The 22,607-nt window shown below is 45.1% G+C and overlaps 1 protein-coding gene across 1 annotated transcript in view; it reads right to left on the bottom strand.

Moving 5' to 3' along the window:
* C8B (complement C8 beta chain) overlaps positions 443–22,607 on the bottom strand; it is a 41,053-nt gene continuing 18,888 nt past the window's right edge. The window contains 7 exon segments of the mRNA NM_001097451.2: positions 443–1,191; positions 3,454–3,522; positions 5,929–6,082; positions 13,289–13,452; positions 15,949–16,077; positions 18,348–18,588; positions 20,336–20,533. Of these exon segments, the coding sequence (NP_001090920.2) occupies positions 1,040–1,191; positions 3,454–3,522; positions 5,929–6,082; positions 13,289–13,452; positions 15,949–16,077; positions 18,348–18,588; positions 20,336–20,533 (1,107 nt within the window). The 3' untranslated portion in view covers positions 443–1,039.

The raw sequence follows: 22,607 nt of genomic DNA, 5'->3' as shown, positions 1-22,607 counted from the left end.
CCCCAGAACTGTTTCTGACACACATGACCACTCCCTCCCTGTGCTCAGTATCAAAAGGAGTTGAGGAACCAGGACTCGCTCTCTTCAGCATGCAGTGGGTGGAGACTGTCAATCACACACACACAACACACACCCATACACATGCAGCACCTACTTCGACATTTTATTTCATAAAAAATTCTTTGTTGGAGTTTCCGTTGTGGCTCAGCAGAAATGAGCCTGACTAGTATCCATGAGGATGCCGGTTTGGTCCCTGGCCCCATTCAGTGGGTTAAGGATCTGGCCTTGCTGTGAGCTGTGGCGTAGGCTGCAGATAGGGCTTGGATCCTGCATTGCTGTGGCTGTGGTGTAGGCTGGCAGCTGCAGCTCTGATTCAACCCCTAGCTTGGGAACTTCCATATGCTGCACCTGCACTCCTAAAAAATAAAAAATAATAATAAAATAAATTGTTAATCAAGTGCCCATTTATTAAGAGGAAGGGATTATCCTAATTAAGCGTTTAAAACTCTGGAGTCCAAGTGCCCAAGTTCACAGCCCCGCTCCCCAACTCCCTAACTGCATCACCTTAGACAAGTCACTTAACTGTCCTAAACTGGTTCCCCTGCTGTTTCATGGGGCTAAGACAGCATCCACCTTATAAGACTGTCATGAGGATAGAATGAATTCATGCACTGAACACTGTAGCTGGCATGTACTAATCATTCAACAAATATGAACTACCACGGACACTGAATGAGACAGTGTGCCCCTCCAGAGAGAAATAGAAATAAAATTGGAGAGGTAAGCAAAGTGAATATTACTAAGAGGCTTAAGCCCTTCAGGAGACTATAATGAGTATTTAACTTGCTATTTGTTCAAATCCATGTGCATTTTACAAATACCATCTTTATTTCAAATCTGAATGGCACAGCCCTCCCACCCCTGGGCCAGGCCCAGGTGGGAGCTGGTGTGGAGGTGAGCTGGCCTGGGTTCCTAAGGGCTCAGAGCTCTCACTGTGTGCAGCCCACAGTAGCATCACCCGCTAGAAGCTCTCCCTTCCTTAACAGTTAAGTGTTTCTGAAGCAGGACCCAAGCAGGGGCTGCCCCCATTTTGAGGAGGTGGATTGTTGCACTGCCTTCGTCTTGTTTTACGTCCTCCAGAACACGGAGACCAGTCTGACCAGCAATTCCACTTCCCATCAATGGGGACATCTATAAGAAAGAAGGTCAGTGAATATAAATTAGCCCTTATTACACTCCAGTGCCCTGCAGGAGGGGTGAGGTGTATAAACCTTAAGGCTTTGGGAGTTTGAATCACTTATCTCCCAATTCCAATCAATTGTCCTTCTTTCAGGCCACTGGCTCACCATGCTCCCTTCTACCACAGGGCCTTTGCACACACTGTTCTCCTGGCCCGAAAGACTCTTCCCTCGTCTATTCATCTGGTCGAGCCTATTCACCCTTCAGATCTCAGTTTAAGTGTTCTTCCAGAAGGAAAACCCTTCCTGACCCCTAACTCCTATCAATACTTCATATTTTAAGCTCTCAGAGCTTTCTGTAGTAATTACCGCTAAAACTTTAAATGTATTTCTGGGATCTCTGCCTGAGAAAGGCAACCATTTCACCCAATTGTGACTTTCTCTGTGTTACTTGATAAATACCCATTAGAGCAAAAAAGAAAAAAAAAAATGTATTTCTGGGACAATTCAAATGATGTTGCTCTGTCTTTCTAACAGCAATCTCCACAACAGGAATTCTATTTGATTGGCTCACCCCTGAACCCCAGCCCCCAAACTGGCCCGCAGGAGTCCCTGAGTCAGTATTAGTTGAATTGATGAATAGTTTCCAGGCCAGACTTCCCAGCAATGGGAACGCTGATGCATTTCCTTCTTCTCCATGTATAAAGTGGGAGTGATGTTATCTACTGTGATTGTTGTGTGTTTTAAATGAGGTAATAACACTAGGCTCTCTCCTCCCTGACATTTGCCTTTCCCTTGAGGATTTATGGCTGTTGATGAACCTGGCAAATAATCAATCACACCCACCATGAGAGCTCATGTGTCTGGCTGAGCCTCTAACTTGCAGTGTTGCTCTGGGCACATTACTTAATATCTTTGGGCCTCCTTATATTAACGTCAGTCATCTGGCGTGGGAGGCTGACAAGGGCTCCTCCAGCCAGTGGAAACCCTGTGACTGTGCCATTACGCTCTTACAGGGCAGGTCCCTTTGGGGGCCTGGTTGGGATGCAAGAGGAAGTGAAGGCATCCCTGAGCACTTCTCTGAGGAGGGGAGAGGTGCAGGCATCCAGAGCAAAGGCTATAGATTCAAGCCCACTTGGACCTGAACCTGCGGCCCTGTACCTACTCACTGTGTGACCACTGGGCAAGTTAGTTAGCCACCCACTGAACCTCAGTTTCTTCATCTATAAAATGGGGGTGTTCACAGCATCTACTGCAGGATGTTGTGGTGAGGATTAAAGGATTTAATATATGTAAAATATAAAAGAGTTCCATTTATTTTTCTCTAAAATAAATGAACTGATATTTATTTTGCTCTTATAATGCATTAGGCATCTTCCTAAATGCTTCATGTGTCTCAGGAGAAACTCAAGACAATTCTATGAGGTAGTGAATATCATCACCTCCATTCTACAGATGAGAAAACTGAGGCACAAAGAGGTCAAGTAATTTGCTCAAGATCACAGTTATGAAAGATGGAGATGGAATCTGAACCCCTGCTGAGTTCAAGCCCACAGCAAGTTGCCTAGGACACAGTACATAGCAGAATACTTAATAGATGTTTGGTGTTTTTATTGGGTATGCCATTTCCTTTTTTAATGGTATCCCCAGGAAAGTCACAGAAAGGAAAAGAAAGGGGAGGAGTGTGGGGATATTAAGAATTCTTAGATAATAAATTGGCTAAAGAATCTGAGAGCTGGCAGAAATCTTTATGATATAATCTAGTCTTTCAGTGATTATTCCAACAGCAGCAACTGTGTGGGACCCTGAGGGCCCAGAGGGAAATGGGACATGAGCCCTACTCACAGACACAGGGACACAGACACACACAACCCAGAACAGAGTGTGCCAAGAGCTACAATGGATACATGTTCAAAGACTATGGGGTCCTACAGGAGAAATGGAGTGGAGTTTGAAGAATTTTTATAGAAGAAGGGGCGTCTGTGTTGGATTTTGAGGGATGAATAGGAGTTCACTAAATAAGAAAAAGAAGATCAACATTCCAGAATGAGCCAAAGAAATGACTCACAGATGCTATGCATTAGTCATCCTGTAACATGAAGCAATCACAATTGGGAAAATAATAAAATATAAAATTAGAAGTCAGGATAGATCTCAAGTTTCATAGTGTCCAGCTCCCTTACCCCACACCCCCGACTTTGCCCTTGCTCTTTTGAATTATTCTCTGGACTACCCTAGACTCCCCTTTGCCAACCAACTCTCAAAGTCTCCTTACTTTTCCGATTGGTGACCTCACAGGCTGAGCCTTGGAATCCAGCAGGACAGATGCAGTCACAGCGTGATTCTGGGAAGACAATATAAAAAGAATATGAATCATACCATGTGACACAAAGAGCTCCTGGAGTTTAGCCCTCCTTTCACATCACTGTTTTTCCATGAGGTTAAATAGGGCATTCATTTGAGTGGTTTGAAATAAGAAGGTTCGGTGCCAAGAATACCCACTCCTGTTGTAAGAGTCCTTTGCTCATAAAGGAATGTTTATTCTACTGCAGGGAATGAGGTGGCGTTGAGGAAAATTAATCATTAATTGACCTTTGACCTAGACTTATATGTTTTTATATGTTTTACTGAGGTCATGGGGGTCAATGGTCACTGATACTCAATTTCATCACAAGTAATTGTCTAGCTTCTGCTTGGATACCTCTAGTGATGGGGAACTCATGACCCTCCAATGTCTCATCTTACCTTTGGCCAGTTCTGACACTTTGAAAGTTATTCCTTAGGTTAATTGGTCACATGTCACCCTGAAGCTTCTCTCACCTGGATTCATGAAATCTCTTCACATGACAGTCCTTTACAGACCAGGCCCCGTGAGTATCCTGGTCTCTGGCTTCATTTACTCCCTCGCCTCCAGTGGGTCTCAGTCTCTAGGCCCAAATTTCACATGAGGCGAGGGGGATTTCAGCAACCCTAAATCAAAACCTGGAGTCAGGAGTTCCTGTCATGGCACAGCAGAAATGAATTCAACTAGGAACCATGAAGATGCGGGTTCAATCCCTGGCCTCACTCAGTGGGTTAAGGATCTAGCGCTGCTATGAGCTGTGGTATACTTTGCAGACTACGCTTGGATCTGGCATTGCTGTGGCTGGTTGCTGCAGCTCCAATTTGACCCCTAGCCTGGGAACCTCCATATGCCACAGGTGTGGCCCTAAAAAACAAAACAAAACAAAACAAAAACTGAAAACCGAAAAAAAAACCTGGAGCCAGTGAACTGACCCACTTCATGCTGGACAGACCCTCACTGATGGGTTCTGGTTCTGAAGGCAGTACTTCCCATCCTTAGGCTGTCACTTGCTTTGCTCTTCTTCATCCCACCTGAGAAGCCACCCCCCGACCCCCTCTGTCTCAGCTGGGCAGCTGGACTCTTTCTCCCAGAGAACAGGTCTTTACTCATGTCTTCTCTGGTGAGCTCGCTTCATCCACATGGGTCCTGCTATGGGTCCTGCTTGCTCCCTGGGCCAACAACTGCTGTACCAATGTTCCTGATGCCCTGTATTGGCCTCCTGCTGGACTGAACTCTTCCTCAACCCATCACAACAAGAGCAGAAGATCCCAGGCCTCAGCCTCCCCTAACTTTTCCCTGCCCACTGTGGTGATCCTGGATGTGAGCCTGGAAGTTAGCAATCAAGTTCTACTGGCCCATCCATGCTGCCAACCCATCCCCCAATCTTTTCGCCATTCAAGCTCTGCCCAAGGCATTTCCTTGTGCTCAGCCCAGGGTGGGCCCCTTCTTTGCCCAGGAGAGAGCCTCTGCGTCTACCCTCCTCCCTGTTACAGACCGCACAGTCGCAGCCTGCTCCTGCCTTCAGCTTAACGCCACTCACCCACGTGTTCCCTATAGTTGGAACCTAGGTATCCTGACAGCCAGAGCAGCCTGTTCTGGTTGTCTGCATTCTGACCTGCTGGGAGACTAACTACCACTGGTACCTTTTGATGCAACTCTTTGGTCAAGCCTACCTCTCCCGCCAGTCTGAAAAGCTCAGCAAAAGCATGGATCCTGTCTGCCAGTGAATTGAGCTATGGAATGGCTGCCCAGATCTCCCTTACAACAGCCGATAGGCTTTTTCCAAAGGCCAGTCTCCACGATTCCCTTCAACTCTTTTAGGCTGAGGCCCCAGGCTTAGTGTTTGTGAAAAGCTCCATGGTGGATGCAGGAGCTTTGCCATAATCAGCCGCTGAGCATGGGGCTGGGGGCAGGGTAGCATGGGGGTAGCATTTCCTGGGTCTAACCCCATGTCACTGTGCTCCAGGGAGGTGGGGACCTCAGCAGTAGTGAGTCATAATCCCGCTGCAGATTTGAACTAGCCAGAGAGGAGTGACTTTAGCCGACCTGCGGAGGGCCTCTTTTCTATAGTGTCACGTAATCCTCCAGGTTGGGGCAAAAGCATCAATAGCTCTAAAGATCCCAAGTGATTCTCATGCCCAATCTGGGTGAAGAAGCTCATTTTTTAAGAGGGTCCAAATGGCCAGGGGGCCCATATTTTTTCACCTGAGAAAAAGAAGGGAGTTTTATGATAGTCCCTAGAGCCTGCGGCAGAGGACTGGGGATTGACCTAGAAACTCCCCTGGAGATACACTCCCTGACCCTGACCCTGACCTAGAGACACACCTCTGAGGGTGTGTGGATTTGATAACGTGTTCTGGTCTGGAACCAGCCCCTCCAGGGACACCAGCTGCCCAGAAATGGTACCTTTCAGGACAGGGACTCCATTCCCCTGGCAGGGAGCACAGTGGCAGGAGCTGATTTCCTTCTCGAACTCCTCCAGGGCTCGCTTCATGTTCTGCTTCACTGTGCTGGAATAGGCAAAGTCCGCGGCTGTCACCAGTTCATAGAGAGGCTCTGCCTGGGAAGGGATCAAAGGCGTTTACGTCGGCAGAAAACACTCATCCCACAGAAGCAAAAGCGAGGCCCCACAGGCACGGGCAGGGTCAGGGCATACAGACCACAGTGGATCCGTATGGAATTGGATGGAGGCCACGGCATGCAGATGGATGCCCCCTCCTCTCTCTTTCCTGCCCACCCAATATCCACAAGCAAGCTCATTCAAGTTCAGATTGCTGAACACCATCTAAGTGCCAGGCATGAAGCATTAAGGAATGAGTAGGATAAAATCCCCACCCTCAAGAAACTTAGAATCTGGAGACAGAGACAAACATACTAACAAATACTTATAGCACAGTGGCTACAGGTCACAGCGGGTAACTGTAATGGGCAGAGAGGAGGAGCTGGTTAATCTGTCTTTGGTTGGGGAAGGGAGGTGACTGGTAAGCAGCTCTTTGAAAGGTTACAGGAACACTGTCGCCATATCACTCCCTCCTTCAAAGCCTGTGTGAATCCTTCATGTCACGCAAGAGCCACCATTAGGGAGCCTTCCCCACCTCCAGTGTGTTCCCTGAACACCTTTCCACCATGAAAGGCTCAGAAAATTGTCTACACCACTCATCCGATGCAAATTCTACCTCTCTGCTCCTTGGTGGTTAACCAATGTTTTGTGTTGAAGTCCCTTTTTCTTCTTCCCTAATTAGATGGTAAACTCCTGGAGCTTAGATCCATATCCTGCCCTGCTGCTGCGTCTCCTGGGTCCAGCCCCAAGCTTATGGAGAACTGCTAATAACAGTGGATGAAAGAATGAAAGGGGGATGGGAGGCCTCATTAGGGCAATAGCAGCTGGCCTGGAGGCAAAGGTGCGGGGAGCAGAGAGAGCCACATGGGTGGGAAAGGTGGTGTTTCAGAGCAGGAAGCTGCAGATGAATGTGGTGGTGCTCGTGGGCTGGGAAAAACCAGAGGCAAAGTCCAAAGAGGTAGTTAAATAAACGCGGTCAGAGCCTCTTGGCTCTAGTCTCAGCTCCAGGGCCAGGTTCCTCTCCGGATTTTGTTTGTGATCCTGCCCTAATCCAGCCCTGGAGAGTTTAGGGTCTGTCTAAATGCAGGCAATCATGCCTAATAGATGCCTCCAGTGGGAAGAAAATTGCTTCCATTTCTTAATGCATCTGATGCTGACCTTCACTCCAGTGGGCAAAGCATGGCTCCTTGGTGGTCCCATTGTCTAACCGTTTTGTGGTCAATGAATTGATCCAGAGACTGTTTGCAGAACAGTCCGGCCTGCTGGCCACACGTGGGGGGAGGGGGGTGGGGGGGGGGTTGCTGTACACCTAGGATGAGCTCCTCCAGTGGCCTCCTCTCCCTGCCAGAGTAACTTGAAAGGCTGCCTGTAACTTCCCAGGCATTTTTCCAGCAGTACTGAGATCTGCTCCAGCACATAAAGTCAGTGGCAGAACCGGAGTAAACCATATATATATATATTCTGTGTGCCAGGAGCGGTGCTGGCGGTTACACATACAATCCCACTTCATCCTCGCAAGGGCGCAATCAATAGCCCCATGTCAGGTGAGGTTAAGTAACCCGAACAGTCAAAGAACTCATAAAACAGCATTGTCAGGATTTTAACCCCAAATCGATGTTTTTCCTACTCGTTCATGATGACTGTTGGGAAAAATGGCTTGATTATTCCCATTTCCAACCCCTATCCTCTGTTCCATGACGGTCTGCCTTGGAACTTAGCAGCAACCCCTCAGGATTCCTTCCATAGCTCCCTTTTTAACTGAATATGCCTCATTTGTCCTTGTATTGATTCACTGGTCCTTTTTTTCCCCATCTTTTTCTCTTTTGTCTTCTTCCCTCCCTCCCCCCTCCCCTCCTTTCCTTCCTCCCTCTTTTTTCCTCCTCATCTCTCCCCCAAATACACAATCGAAATGACTCGCATTGATCACTGGGTCCTTACCACACCCGCCCTTGTGAAAATTTTATTTATCAAATTGCTGCACAGAGATGGTGGCTGCTGTCTAATAAACTCCATGCAGTTCTCTGTAAGGGACCCTGGTGATGCCCATTCTTAATGATACAAAGTACTTATTGCCACAGCTAGCATTTATTAGGTGCCAGCCTAAATTCATAGTTATCTAACTTAATCTGCATGACAACAAGTCAAGTAAACATCTGTATCCCCACTTTATAGATGGTAAAGCTGAGGCACAGAAAAGTTAAGTAGACTGGCCAGAGTCAGAGTCAGTAAATGGCAGAGGAAGAAGATTTGAATTGTTGCCATCATGGCTTGTGTCCTTTCTGTATATATTTTTGGACAGGCAGATGGACAGATGTTTATGCCTGATTGCTGGCATAGGAAAAGAACAATTCTGGAGTTCCTGTTGTGGTGCAGCAGAAACGAATCTGACTAGTAACCATGAGGTTGCAGGTTCGATCCCTGGCCTTGCTCAGTGGGTTAAGGATCCAGCATTGCCATGAGCTGTGGTATAGGTCGTAGACATGGCTTGGATCCCACGTTGCTGTGGCTGTGGCAAAGGCCGACAGCTGCAGCTCCTATTGGACCCCTAGCCTGTGAACCTTCATATGCCGTGGGTGTGGCCCTAAAAGATAAAAAGACCAAAAAAAAAAAAAAAAAAGATTTCTTTAGTTGATTCTTGCACGTAGGGTTATTGGATTGAAAGCTATAAATATTCTTAATGTGTTGGATATACACAGTTAAATTCTTTTCCTGTAAGTGTTGTACCAATTAATACTCCTTTTTTATTTTATAAAAGTTCCCATTGCCTCACTCCCAATGGCACTGAGTATTACAGATTTTTAATCACTGTCAACTTGATAGGTAAAAAACTATATTGCCTTGTTACTTTAATTTTCATTTTTATTCCTAGAGAAGTTAAAATTTTAATTTATCATCTGAGTTCTGAGCATTGTCTATTTCCTTCAAGATGTGTTTCTCATAAATTTTATCATTCCTTACACATGAAAGAGTTCATGTGGGGCAAAAGTATTTCGTTGTCGTGATATCTTCCGTTTAATTATATTTATGGTTTCCTTATTTGAAACTTTTTTTTTTTTTTTTTTTTTTTTTTTTTTTTTTTTAGTGGGAGCCCACAGTCTAAGTGTGACATTATCTCATCGGAGGATGCTACCACGACATCTGTATTTTAAACCTCCTCTTGATCAGAGCGATTTGCTTTAGGAGACTCTTTGAGCAAGCTGCTGTAGGAAGGCGTGATGGTCGTTATCACTGTTTACCAAATGTATCAGCTTCTTTCCCTCTGGGCACTTGGCAAGGTTGCATTTCCCCTAACCATCCTTAAGGGCAGGTTTGCCATGTGACTTGTTTTGAGCAGCGAAAGGTGAGCAGAGGGAGCATCCCTTCCAGGTTGAAGCTTTCTGAGGAGCAGGGGGATGTGACTTTTCCCATTCCCTTATCACTGCTGTGGCGGTCTTGAGAGCATGTGACAAGTGAAAAGCCTCCCTTGCCTGAATGACACCAAGAAAAGCCTCCTCCCCAATATACTTTGGACAGGTGTGATGAAACAAGAAAATTTTGTTATACTAAGTCACTGAGATCCAGGGGCTGTTTCACTAGGCATAACCTAGGCTCTCCTGACCTCAAGGTAAATGATTCACTACAGTATTTCTTCTACGCTTGGCCACACCAAGCTCTGCACCATGGCTTCTCCATCAGGCTGGATCCCAGATCACAACCTAATCATCCCAACCTATACAGATGTACATCAATGACAGGCTTTGTGACTAGGGTTGCCAATCAAATACAGAATGCCTAGCTAAAATTGAATTTCAAATTTAACAACAAATAATGTTTTAGTATAAGTCCTATGAAACATCTGAAAGATGCTTATATTAAAAAATTATACCTTATTTGAACTTCCCACATTTTCATGTGCTAGATCTGGAAATTCTCTCTATGACTCTTTTAATATCTCAGAATGTCCTGGGGATATTTTCACCCATTGACGATCATCTTACTGGGCCACATATATCTTTGCTTCAAGATTTTGTGACATGATGTTTAGGCATTCAGCATTACAAAGAATTCTAAGACCAGTAAGAGTTTTATTTTTGTAGCATCTATTTGTTCTTTAAAGTCAGAAATTTCACCACAATGTGTTTCAGTACTGGTTTTTTGTTTACTTTTCGGTTTTTGTTTGTTTGTTTGTTTGTTTGTTTTTTTGCTGCACCTGTAGCATATGGAAATTCCCGGGCCAGGGATCAAATCTGAGTTGCAGCTGCAACCTACCCCACAGCAGTAGCAATGCCAGGTCCTTAACTCACTGTGTCACAGCAGAACTCCCAGTATTGTTTTATCTTGAGTACTTTTGCCTCCTTTTCAATGAGCTGTTCATTTTGCATTACCAGCTCAGGGAAGTTTTCTTTTTTAGGTGATAGATAAATACATCTTCACTTTTTTTTTTTTTTTTTTTTTTTTTTGTCTTTTTGCTATTTCTTTGGGCCGCTCCCTCGGCATATGGAGGTTCCGAGGCTAGGGGTCCAATCGGAGCTGTAGCCTCCAGCCTACGCCAGAGCCACAGCAACGCGGGATCCTAGCCGCGTCTGCAATCTACACCACAGCTCACGGCAACGCCGGATCGTTAACCCACTGAGCAAGGGCAGGGACCGAACCCGCAACCTCATGGTTCCTAGTCGGATTCGTTAACCACTGCGCCACGACGGGAACTCCCATCTTCACTTTTAATTCTATCTTTTTTGTGAGAAGAAGTCTCTGGGTTTTAGATTTCCACTTCCATAATCTCCGTCCATCATATTTCCTTTATATCACTGTTTTATTCTCTTTGTCTTTTGCTTCTGCATTATAGGAACATCTTTATAGCACCTTCCATACCACTGACTCAATTTTCTGCAGTGTCAATTCTGTTCTTTAGAGTTTCCAATGTAGGTTTTGAGTCTACTATTGTGCTTTTGGTTTCCTACATTCAGTCATTTCCCTTTTCACCTGATTAGTGTCTAAACATCTCAGCTTCTATTTTTTATTTCATAAATTCCTTATTTTCTTGGATTTTATTAGAATCACAAAGCAAATATATTCTAAATTTTCCCTCTAGTTTTAGATGTATGCTGTTCTTCTTCATCTTGAATGTGATTTCCATCTTCTGTGTTTAAAATTCTCTTTATGTGTCCATAGCTTTTTCTTACCTCTCCTTTGAACAAAGGGCCCATCTCTCTGTATCTAAAGTTCACCCATTAACAATGTGAACAGGCTCATTTATGGTCTTCTTTCCTGCCTACCCTGCTCCTGTAGGAACTGTGTTTTCAGATCTTGATCTTCAAGACTGGTTTATGGACACAAGCCTTGGCCAACAATCTGTGTCTAGGAATTCCTTATTTAGTGGTTTCTGTTCTCCTGGAAAGCAACTGCTATTCCAAATACCTGACAAACTGACTCTGCAGAGAATTACTTTGAGAGCATGTGAAGTCATGCACAGTTCTCTCTTGCCAGAAGGAGTCCATGCCCACAACAGATGTTTCCAACTCAGTTAGAGATATACAGAGGAAGTATGTAAAAACCAACAAACCCACCTCCTCCACTCCTGAAAACATCTCTGATTCTCTAATCTCTTTCACCGTTAAGCCCCCACAGCCCTTCAGAAGACTGTACTGATAATGGGTATGATACTTTCCATGGCATCACATACATGTTGTGCCTTCAGTAAAGTGCTACACCTCCAGGTTATTGGCAGCCCTGTTTGAGATGCTTAGCAGGGTAACATGAGTGCTCTCCCCACCAGCCCCACAACCCCACACAAACCCCTACATCTCATATCATACCACCTGCTGCTTGACACTTGACATTCCCAATGCTCAGGCTGGCACATCCAGTCTATTTAGGTAAGTAACCAAGGCCAAGGCCATCTATTAATTCTAAGTTTAAAAAATTCACATAAGATATAAGTAAAAAACGAAGACCATGGATCTATTTTCCCATGAACTCTGTGCTCTCCCATGCCTGTCTGTCATACCAACCAATGTCACCAGGCCATCAGCCAATGCAAGATTTCTCTGGAGCTGCCTGCAAGCTAAGGCTGACTTTTTTGCTCCTGTGTGATGCTTGCCCACAAATGTACCCTAAGTGTCACTACTGAATAAATGGCACAGGAAAAGATTTGAATGGCAGCCTTCTTGTTCTTCAGAAACTATGTATTTGACATACAAATAAAGACACTGTGGGGAAATGCCAGGGTCAGGAACTGCAGAGCCTCCCATCAGAGCTCCAGCCCCTTAACTCCTCTCCGTAGAGACAAGAGTGAATCTCTGGAGGGTGGATGCTAGACCATCAATGACTGTACAGACAATGGCAAGAAGAAGACAGTGTAAGACGTGACATGGACACTGTGCTGAAGTCCCCACAGGCAAGGACCTACCACTGCTGATGTGTATGACAGTCCTGTTCTAGCAAATGTCTTTTTAGTTTAAGGTTGCAAAACTGCTGTTGTTTGGGTGACAGGTGGTTGGGATCATTATTTTCTATTTATGAAACCCACAGGAAAGTCTAGAGGAGAGGTAAGAGGTCAGATTCGCAGGTCTGAACCTAATAGATTCCTGAACAGTTATAGATGGATGCCACCTCTGTGACCTTGATTTCTATCCATCATAAAGTGGAGATAAACACACTTAATTTCCAAACTCATGAGGATTAGATGAGTCCTTGGCAGAGTGTCATGAATATAGTAGGTGCCCAAAACATGTTAGTGATTAACCATGATGTATTATGCTGTCCTGTAGGATAGTAATGTATGTGTGTAGCTCATTCTGCAGCATAGACTGTATTTTTCAAAATCTTTGGACTCTCCTCTGTATTCCTCCAGTTCCTTAGATCCATCACAGGAACTTAGTGACTATTTATTTGTTGGTTGCACTAAGAAATGCTTAAACGGACAAATAACTGAATGAGTGATTCTTTGATGAAATGGAAATACTATTAATTCAAGAAGGCTTGAATTAGAAGTTGATGGTTAATTTCCTTTAGCAACCAGGGGGCCGAAGTAAGAGGGAGTCAGGGACTGTAGCTGGTGCAGAACAGTGTATAATAAATGGTTCAATTCAGATATATTTTCCACCATAGTGTATGTGCCTCAAGATTAGGGCTTATGTCTTACTGAACTCTCTATTCCATACCCTTGCTTATATAAGAAACTGTTTTCTGCATAGAGTGAAGGATGGGTAGGACAGTTGCATGTACCTTAATTTTGATGATGTCTGGGTTGTACTGCACTGCATCTCCCCATTCCTGCATCAGGTCCGCTGTTGGCAGATCCTTATATGCCAGGGCAGTGATGTGTTCACTTGCACCTCCCCGCACAAGGACCACCAAGTCATTCACCATGCTGCTTCTCTTGTTTCTGTCTGGAATGGACACGGAGACCAGGCATGTCAGGGGATCCATTGTCACACACTGGAATTACTGCAATTCAACTGACAATCTTGTTACCATAACATTTAATCAGCTTGCCCTGGAGATGTGGGTGGACAAGATACATCTCTGCGATGTGAAAGGGGAAAAAAGGAGCTCACCCAACCATATATGATACAAGCTGGGGACAGGACAAGAACGCGACATTTGATTTGAGCATCTGGAAGTGCTAGTCATTAAGTGAGTCCATGAAAGATAGCTGATAGATAAATAGATACATACATACACAGGAACAGATTAATAGATCATAGGTAAACAGATTGGTAGGTAGATAGATTGATAGATTATTAGTCATTTATGTGTCACTCACTAATCTAATGCTGATCATGTATTAACTCACCTAATCTTCATTATGAAATAAGAACTATATAATCCTGATTTGCCAATAAGAAACCTTAGGCACTAGGGGTAAAGGAATATAACCACGTAGTCCTGCCCAATCTCTAAGCTGTGTTTCTTCTTTGTCTTGGATGACAAAGGTGGGAAAATTGGTAAAGAGTAAGCATGGAAACTAACAGTAATAGAAATTAAATAGTATTTCCTATAAAGCAATTATTATTTTGATATTCATGGAGTTTCCCAGAAAGTCCAATCATATCAGTGAGTCATTCTTGTTCTAATTTGTCTATGTGCCCAATGTCAAAGGAGCAGGTCTATAGTGACTACTCTACTCTGAACTTGCAACATCTAAGCATAAGAAAAAGGGAGCCTCGTATACTGCTGGTAGGAGTGCAAATTGGTAAAACCACCTCCGAAAACACTTATCTAGTCTAGCAAAAGGACATACTCTACAATCCAACAATTTTACTCCTGGGTGTATTCCCTGGAGAATCCCTTGGGTACATGTGTACCGGATGATTGTGTAAGAATGTTTACAGGAGAATTGATTTACAATTGCTTGACACAGGAAATAACCCAAATTTAACAGTAGGATGAACAAAGCATTACATTCATACAAAAATGTACTCTGCAGCACTGGAAATGAACTAACTATAATTACACACAAAAACATGATATTGAATAACAAAAAAAAAACAGAACTGAAAAGATTGCACTTCATCCACATAGAGTTCAAAACCAAGCAACTCTAAGCCACACTGGTTAGCAAGACCAGGTGGTAAAACTACCATGAAAACGGAGTTCCCCTTGTGGCTCAGCGGAAAGGAATCTGACTGGTAACCATGAGGTTGCAGGTTCCATCCCTGGCCTTATTCAGTAGGTTAAGGATCCAGCGTTGCTGTGGCTGTGGTGTAGGACGGCAGCTACAGCTCTGATTTGCCCCCTAGCCTGGGAACCTCCATATGCTGTGGGTGCAGCCCTAAAACAAACAAACAAACAACCCCTATCATGAAAAGAGGGACCTGTTTAACACAGAAGTCAGGATGGTGTTAGCGGCAAAGAGGGAGGAGTTGTAATTGACAAGGGTCTTGGGTTGCTAGGCAATGCTCTAAATAGCAGCCTGGATGGGGGAGGGGCTTACCCTACAAGTCTTCTTTGAAGGGCACCCTCGTTTTCTGCAAGCCTCCCTGTGTAAGATACATCAGCCAACCCTGTCCCACCAAAATGCACAAACAGTATCCACCAACAGTATCAGTGAAAAGTGTAAGAGACTGTTCTAGACCATCAGTTCAGTTCATTCTGCTGTTGTTTTATTTTGGCTGTGAAACTCTTTCTTCACCCATGATCACACATACAGGGACAAGCTTAGTAAGTAGAGCAGATGAAGGAGAGCCTGGGCTGCAGAAGGGGTCAGGGATTGGACCCCTGCCAATTAGTTCTCTTCCAAGTTGCTCTGTTGATTCCCAACCCCCTTGCACAGCCTCCAAGTCCCTGCTCCCATATACCTGGCTTTGTGTCTTGGCTTTAATACCCAGCTCTGGTCTCTCCTGCCATGTGGGCTCTGCTACATGTTTCTGGCTTTGGCTGCTCTTCTAGTCTCCATCTTGCCCATTGTTTCAATTAAGGACTAGCTGCCTCACCTGTCTCCCCTCCTGCCCCCACCTGACTCCTACCCACTTCAGCTTAGAGGCCACCTCCCAGCCCCCAGGGCAAAATTTCATTGTTACATTTTTCTTTTCCTGCCTAAAAACAACTTTGATACTTTACTCCTCAAGTTGCAACTCAAAGGATCCCTGCCCTAGGAAGCTGGTCCTAATGCTCCAGACTGGGTTTGGTGCCTATCACTGCCTTGTCCTTGCTTCTTCAACTTTTTGCCTACTTCAAGTAAATATCACGAAGACAGAAAGACAACCTTAGTCATTTAACAAACCCGGCACCTAGTAGGAGCTAGGTAGATTTTTTACTGGATGAGTTATTATTTTAATTGAAATGCCCTGGAATATCCAGTCTTTAGCTTAAAGAGCACCTGGGTCTGAGTTGCTAGAGAGGGAAGAGTGATAAGCAGAGAAGTCATGTGCCCTTGCACTCACCTTTTATCTCATTGAGAATGTCCTTGCACTTGTGCACCGACACCCCCAACTTGATGTAGACCTCTTCTATGGCGACACCAATTTTAAAACCATGTTGGGCACAGGCATGGACATCCTTTAGAGAATAATCTGAAAGAAGCAAGAAAAGAAGCTCATGACCCAGAAGGTAACTTGCCCTGGGCTTCTTCCTGTGATCCCATGACCTAAGCCTTCCTGGATGTCATGGAGGGCCCCACAGGGATTCAGATGTAAATTAATGGGTGACCAGCCCGATGATAAGAAATTCAGGGAGTTCCCGTTGTGGCGCAGTGGTTAACGAATCTGACTAGGAACCATGAGGTTGCGGGTTCGATCCCTGGCCTTGCTCAGTGGGTTAACGATCCATTGTTGTGCTGTGGTGTAGGTCGCAGATGCAGCTCAGATCCCACGTTGCTGTGGCTCTGGCGTAGGCCAGTGGCTACAGCTCTGATTAGACCCCTAGCCTGGGAACCTCCATATGCCGTGGGAAGTGGCCTCAGAGAAGACAAAAAAAAAAAAAAAGGAATTCAGGCAGCTCCTGGCACCAGGGCAGAGACAGCATTAGAAATCAGCATCAACTTCCCTTTCCATCTTCTTCAAAGACTCTGAGGGTTTTTGCTGCTTTCCAGAGAGAGGAAGTGTTCAGACTTGCTTTCAAAAAGTGTGGCTCCTTAGCAAATCTCTAGGGATTGATCCAGTCTGCAGTCTGCGCCCCTGCCCCCTTCCATTGACCTTTCTTTCTCTATTCTTTTATATGGAAGAAAGAGCTTGTTAATTGACAAGTTGAGGTAAGGCTTATGAAGTATCTGGTATAGTGCCTGGCAAAGAGAAGGCACCAATTTCCCTTATTTCTTCTTTTGGGGACCATTTCCTATCTGTTCCTCCCCAAGGCATCTTCCTGTCCTGGTCTTGCTGAAGTCTTTGGTGTGACTTGGAAGCAATTTCTGTAGCACCTTGAGGTCAGGGAAAGGAGAATAGGGCAGCTTTGACATCTGGAAGTGTCAGTGTTGGTACAGATCACTTTTCCCCAAAGCGTGTTCCTTAAACCTTGCATCCCATGATGATATCTCAAAACTCTTATGACAGCAAGTATAGCAAGAAACCAGGCTTCTGTGGTCAAGCCAGTGTGACAAACCTTATGTCAAAAGAGGAGGAGAGGTCACTTGATTTCAGGATGCCTGTGAAACTCTAACAGTGGGATCTATTAAATGTTTTCCCAAATTGACTACAGAACCTTTCTGTAGGAAATAGAGTGAGGAACTATGAAAGGTGCTTTTGAAACTTCTGGCAGGGAGGATGGTACCCCTGATCTTGGCAAGGGTACCTGAGGTCACACTGACCTAAATGTACATTCTATACCATACGTCCTCTTTCAGGTACACTGGACTTACAACCAAGCCCTGTCAACTGCATGACCTTGGGCAGGTCACTTAACCTGACAGGTGCCATGTTGTAGGAAAGAATACTGGACTGGGAAGAAGAAATCACATCTTAGACTTGCAGTTGATCCCAAGTGGAAAGGCATGTACATAGAATGGATTGTCAAAGGGGAACGGGAGCTGAATAGGAGTATGGAGACAAGGACGATAAGCTGGAACACTGCTGTGCAAAGTAAGGACCAGCAGTAATGCTATCACCTTAAATCTTGGGAGACAACCAGAATCTTGGGTCTCACTTCAGATTTACTGAATGAAAACCCACCTCTTCCATGGTTTGCAGATAATTCATATTCATATTAAACTCTGAGAAAGGCTGGTTCTGGGGTGAGCATAAGGTGGCAACAGGAAAGAAAGAAAAGATCATTTGCAGGGTAGAGCTGATAGGACTTGCACACAGAGCAGAAGGAAAGAAAAATAACCAAAGCAGACCCTTAGGTATGTGGCTTGAGCCACTGATTGAATTAAGCCATATTCAGAGATGTGGGTGATAACAGGAAAAAAAAAAAAACATGTGCCCAAGTTCTCTTTGGGGGCATGTTAAGTTTGGGGTGGTCGTGAGACGTTCAAATGGAGAAATCAAGGAGGCATGTCCACATGAGCTCTTGGGTGCACAGAAGAGATGCAGGATAGATCTATACACTGGGAATGATCTGTATGTTGAAGGCATTTAGAGCCGGGGGATTAGATGCTATTGTCTAGAGAAAGTTATAGAAAAGAGGACGGCCCAGACAGGGCTTGCAGAGGGGAAACCAACACCACCAGCAAGTTCCAAAAAGGAGGAGGCATCTGCAAAGGAAACTGTGACAGCACAGCCAGGGAGGGAGAATGGAAAGCCAGGTGCACACACTATCAACCCTCCCCCAACAAGGACAAGCCTCTCCCTGTTAACCCACAGTCCCCATGTGCCCCATCAGTAAAGCCGGGGTCCCTTGGGCAGCGTACCTGCTCTCTCCATGGCCTCTTTGTTCATGATGAGTGTGTACTCATAAACACCCCCGAGCACGGCCTCTGTGATGTAGTGGGTCCCAAAATCTCGGAAGAGATCTCTGTACTCCCCGTAGCTGTACTCCAGAGGCAGCTGCTTGACCCTCTGAAGGAACTCGTAATGCAGCATGAGGTTTCTGGATTTCAGCTTGTAACGCGCTACCTCAAGGTCAGAGCGCGCGTGCAGAAATGTGCTTTTCTACATGAAATACCAACGAGGGAAAACCAGACCTTTAAAGTTAGGAAGCTGGAACGAGAGGATGAACTTTCCAAATACCATCCGACATTCTTAGCCGGGGGTCATCAGTCATGACTCCTTTAGGAGACTCAAGGGAAGACGGCCTCTACGACCAGCCTTCATTTCTCATAAATATCCCCATGTCCTTTTCCACTTGGAAGCAGGTGCTCTTGACTCTCTTCCTTATAGTAGCAAGTAAGGAGCGAGAAGGAAGGAAGCAGAAGCAAACATGGCAGGGTGTAACAGGTGCCCATGGACTGCTCTCAGGGGAGACGGGGTTTGCGACCTTCAAAGGCAACTAAGTACTTGGATGATGCTTTTTTAAAAACTGAAAAAAGGCCACTCGAGGAAGAGTAAAAGGGATGCTTTAGGAAAGCTGGATATTACAGTGCTCAGCAAGGGTCAGCAAACCATAGCCTGCACACAGAAGCCAGCGCCTGGTTTTGTAAATCAAGTGTCACTGCAGTGCAGCCACAGCCACTTGTTAACATGTTGTCCATAGCTGCTGTCACCCTGCAATGGCAGAGCCGAGGGTTTGCTACAGAGACCCTACAGCCTTGAAAAGGCTGACATATTTACTATCCAGCCCTTTATAGAAAAAGTTCAGTGACCTCTAGTGTGTGGAAGAGACTGAGAGATGCTGATGCTGGATGAAGGGCAAGGACCCAGGAATGTTTATGTAAGCTGAGCTGAGAGGTGTCTACAGTGCGATGCAGGTTGAGAAAAAGGTGAAATGGTGGGAAATACACATTCTCCCCTCCCTTCCCCTCCATCTGAAAACTCTCACCAGCTTGACCTGTCAGCTCTCTATGCCCACCTGTCAGCTCTGCCCCTGGTCCTGTGCTCCCTCTTCCTGGTCCTGCCCCTGACTCATGACCTCCTTCCTCATCTTTCCAGCCTCAGCAGTCACCAGGTGCTCTGTTCATGATTTTTCTAAATATTTTAGGGTTCATCTTCTGTTTGAGTTATAATAAAGCTTCTCCACTGATCTCCCTCTAGTTCCCCTCAGTGTTTCAGTCAGAGTTGACATCCTAAAACTCAGATGGCATTATTATGGTGCCTCTCCAGGTTTAAATTAAACCCCTGCACTGGCTCCCTATTGTCCGCAACCTGGAGAAGCATCTCAGGTGATATTCTAGAGAGGGATTTCAGTTGACTATTTGGAACAGAAGTCAAATTGATAAGGTCTGAAAATTCTCCAGAGATGATTTAGTTCTGGTAAAGCTATGCTTTTCAGCTTAACGAAAACCAAGGGGAAAGCTTACTAAAAATTGAGTAAGTAGCTACAGAAGTGGCCTCCCTAAAAAGTACGCTGATGTAAGACCAAGCTTTTCAGAGTTCCTGTTGTGGCGCAGTGGGTTAAGAACCTAACATAATCTCCATGAGGATGCAGGTTCAATCTCTGGCCTTGCTCAGTGGATTAAGGATCCAGCTTTGCTGTAAACTACAGTGTAGGTCGCAGATGTGGCTCAAATGTGGTGTTGCTGTGGCTGTGGTGTAGGCCCCAGCTGCAACTCCAATTCAAACCCCAGCCTGAGAACTTCCATATGCCATGGGTGCAGCCATGAAAAAAAAGAGACTAAGCTTTTCAAGATAGCAAATGTAATAAGTTGCCTGAACTAATAGCCATACAGAATGCAGACACATCTGTGGACATGAAAATTCAAATGAATACAGAGAAATGGAAGAGCAACCAAAGGGTACTTACCGTGTGAGAGAATCGCTTGGTTCTGCTAATAAAACGTTTGCCTTTATCACTTGTGCTACTGATGCCAAATTCAAACATTCCAGATATTTTAAAACCGAAGCTGAAACTAGACTTGCTAATTGCTGCAGTTGTGACATTTTGTTCGAAATCTGAGTATGATTCGTATTCTGTCAGTGCAAAGTCATATTTTCCTTGGGTCTGAAGGAAGAAAAAAGAAAATGTTCCTTATGTCCTTTGACTCACATCCATTCAATTCAGCTCAAGAGATGCTCATCATACTCTTATTACGTTTTCTTTTTTGGCTGCATCTGTGGCATACAGAAGTTCCCAGGCTAAGGGTCGAATTGGAGCTGCAGCTATGACCTACAGCACAGCTACAGCAACACCAGATTCGAGCCACATCTGTGACTTATGCCGCAGCTTGTGGCAAGGATACTTAAGCCACTGAGGGAAACCATGGATTGAACCCCCATCCTCATGGACACTATGTTGGGTTCTTAACTCACTCAGCCACAATGGGAACTCCTATACTCTTGCTATCTTTCAAGCACTGGACTAAATGCTCTGGACTCCAAATCTCAGAGGCAAACAATGTCTCTACGCCCAGCGCTCTTGATCCACTAGAAGAAATGCGTCCAATACCAGGGGGGTGATGCTCAGAGGTGGGTGCTTGATTGGATTTCCACAGGCTGAAATGTAGAAGAAGCTTCTGGGTTGTGGACTTGGTATAGGCAAAAGCGTGGTGGTAAGAAGGGGCAGGGTATGGTCCAGAAACCATGGGGATGCTAGTTCGGTTGTATCAGAAGATACAAAAATAAATCAACTATAAATAGAAAAAAATAAAAATCTTAAAAAGAGAGAAAAGAGAGAGCAGGAAAGATACACGAGTGAGAGGAGGACAAAGGGGCTGCAAGAGAGTGTGTTGGTGTCCAGATGCTGAGGCTTTGGGATGACCTGCTGATGTTGACTTAATCCAAAAATGAGCCAACAGAGGAAGCAGCTGAGGATCAGGAAGTCCATGACAAGTAGTTGGGTTGGAAGGGATGAACTTGGGGTCAGAAAGACAAGCCAATGAGGAGGAGCCCAGTGATGGCGGATGTGGGATTAGTCAAAGGCAGTGCAGGGGGGGATGTGGTGGCAGGGCAGCAAAGTGCCTTTGATAACTTAGAGGAGCTGTTGCTCCAAAATCAGTGCTCATTGTGCTGTGCACACGAACTGACTAGGGGCACTGCCTGGGTGGTCCTGGAGTGACCAGTCTCACATCATCTCCACCCCCATGCCTTCAGCTTCCAATGCTTGCAGTTCCCATAATACTTCAGCTTCCAAGGGAGGAAAGAGATGTGATTCTAGCATGGCCTGTGGGAAGGCACCTGAGGTGGAATGCAGATTTTCTCACTGGGTAACCTTTGGCTTAACCGCCCTGTGCCTCAGTTTCTTCATGTGCAAAATGGACATGATAATGACCTTAAAGGGTATAATGCTTTTCCATTTATATAGAGATAAAAAGTTGCAGCACAGAGAATAACTTTTGTTTTGCTGGAGGTTTACAGGAACATCGTGACCTGACCTATGCGGACAGCTGCGAGAACAAAGGATTCCAAAACCAAGAAGTTTGGAACAAGCAACCAAGCCCCTCCTTCACCTTGCCTGTAAAAGTGCTTTGCTAAAAACCTTCGGGGAGCTCAGGGCTTTGGGGGACTGAGATACCTGTCTCCTTGTGTGGCCCCTCAATAAACCTTTCTCTGCTCCAGACTCCAAAGTTTCAGTATGGTTTGGCCTCATCTTGCCTCAGGCACACAAATTTGTATTGGCTAACAGAACAATGCCTGGTTCTAACAAGCAAGGACTTGGTAATAACAAGATTTAACACTTGCTGAGGACTCCTTGTTAGACCAGGTACTGTGAGAGCTAAGCATTCACACATGTCATCTCATTAATCCTCTCCCTGCAGTAGAACATTTATAAATCCAAATCTAAAGATAGGAAAATGAAGGTTCAGAACATCTAACATGCTATGCAAGGTAAGCTACAGAGGCATCTGTGAGACTTGGAATGCTTAGCTACGCTGTTAGGGCTGGTTCCTGTGTGACAGGCACAGTGAGGCCAAACAAATAGAAACTTAGTAGTTTGAAGTAGAGAAAGGTTTATTGCAGGGCCATGCAAGGAGACAGGTGAATCAGCGCCCCCTCCCCAACCCCAAACTTCCAAAGGGTTTCAGCAAAGCATTTTTAAAATATGATACTACTTATATGTGGAATCTTTCAAAAAAGGG

Source organism: Sus scrofa, chromosome 6 (assembly GCF_000003025.6).
Source record: "Sus scrofa isolate TJ Tabasco breed Duroc chromosome 6, Sscrofa11.1, whole genome shotgun sequence".
NCBI classification, from domain to species: Eukaryota; Metazoa; Chordata; class Mammalia; order Artiodactyla; family Suidae; genus Sus; species Sus scrofa.
Note: the sequence above shows the minus strand (reverse complement) of the source record. Positions and strands in the feature narration are given on the sequence as shown.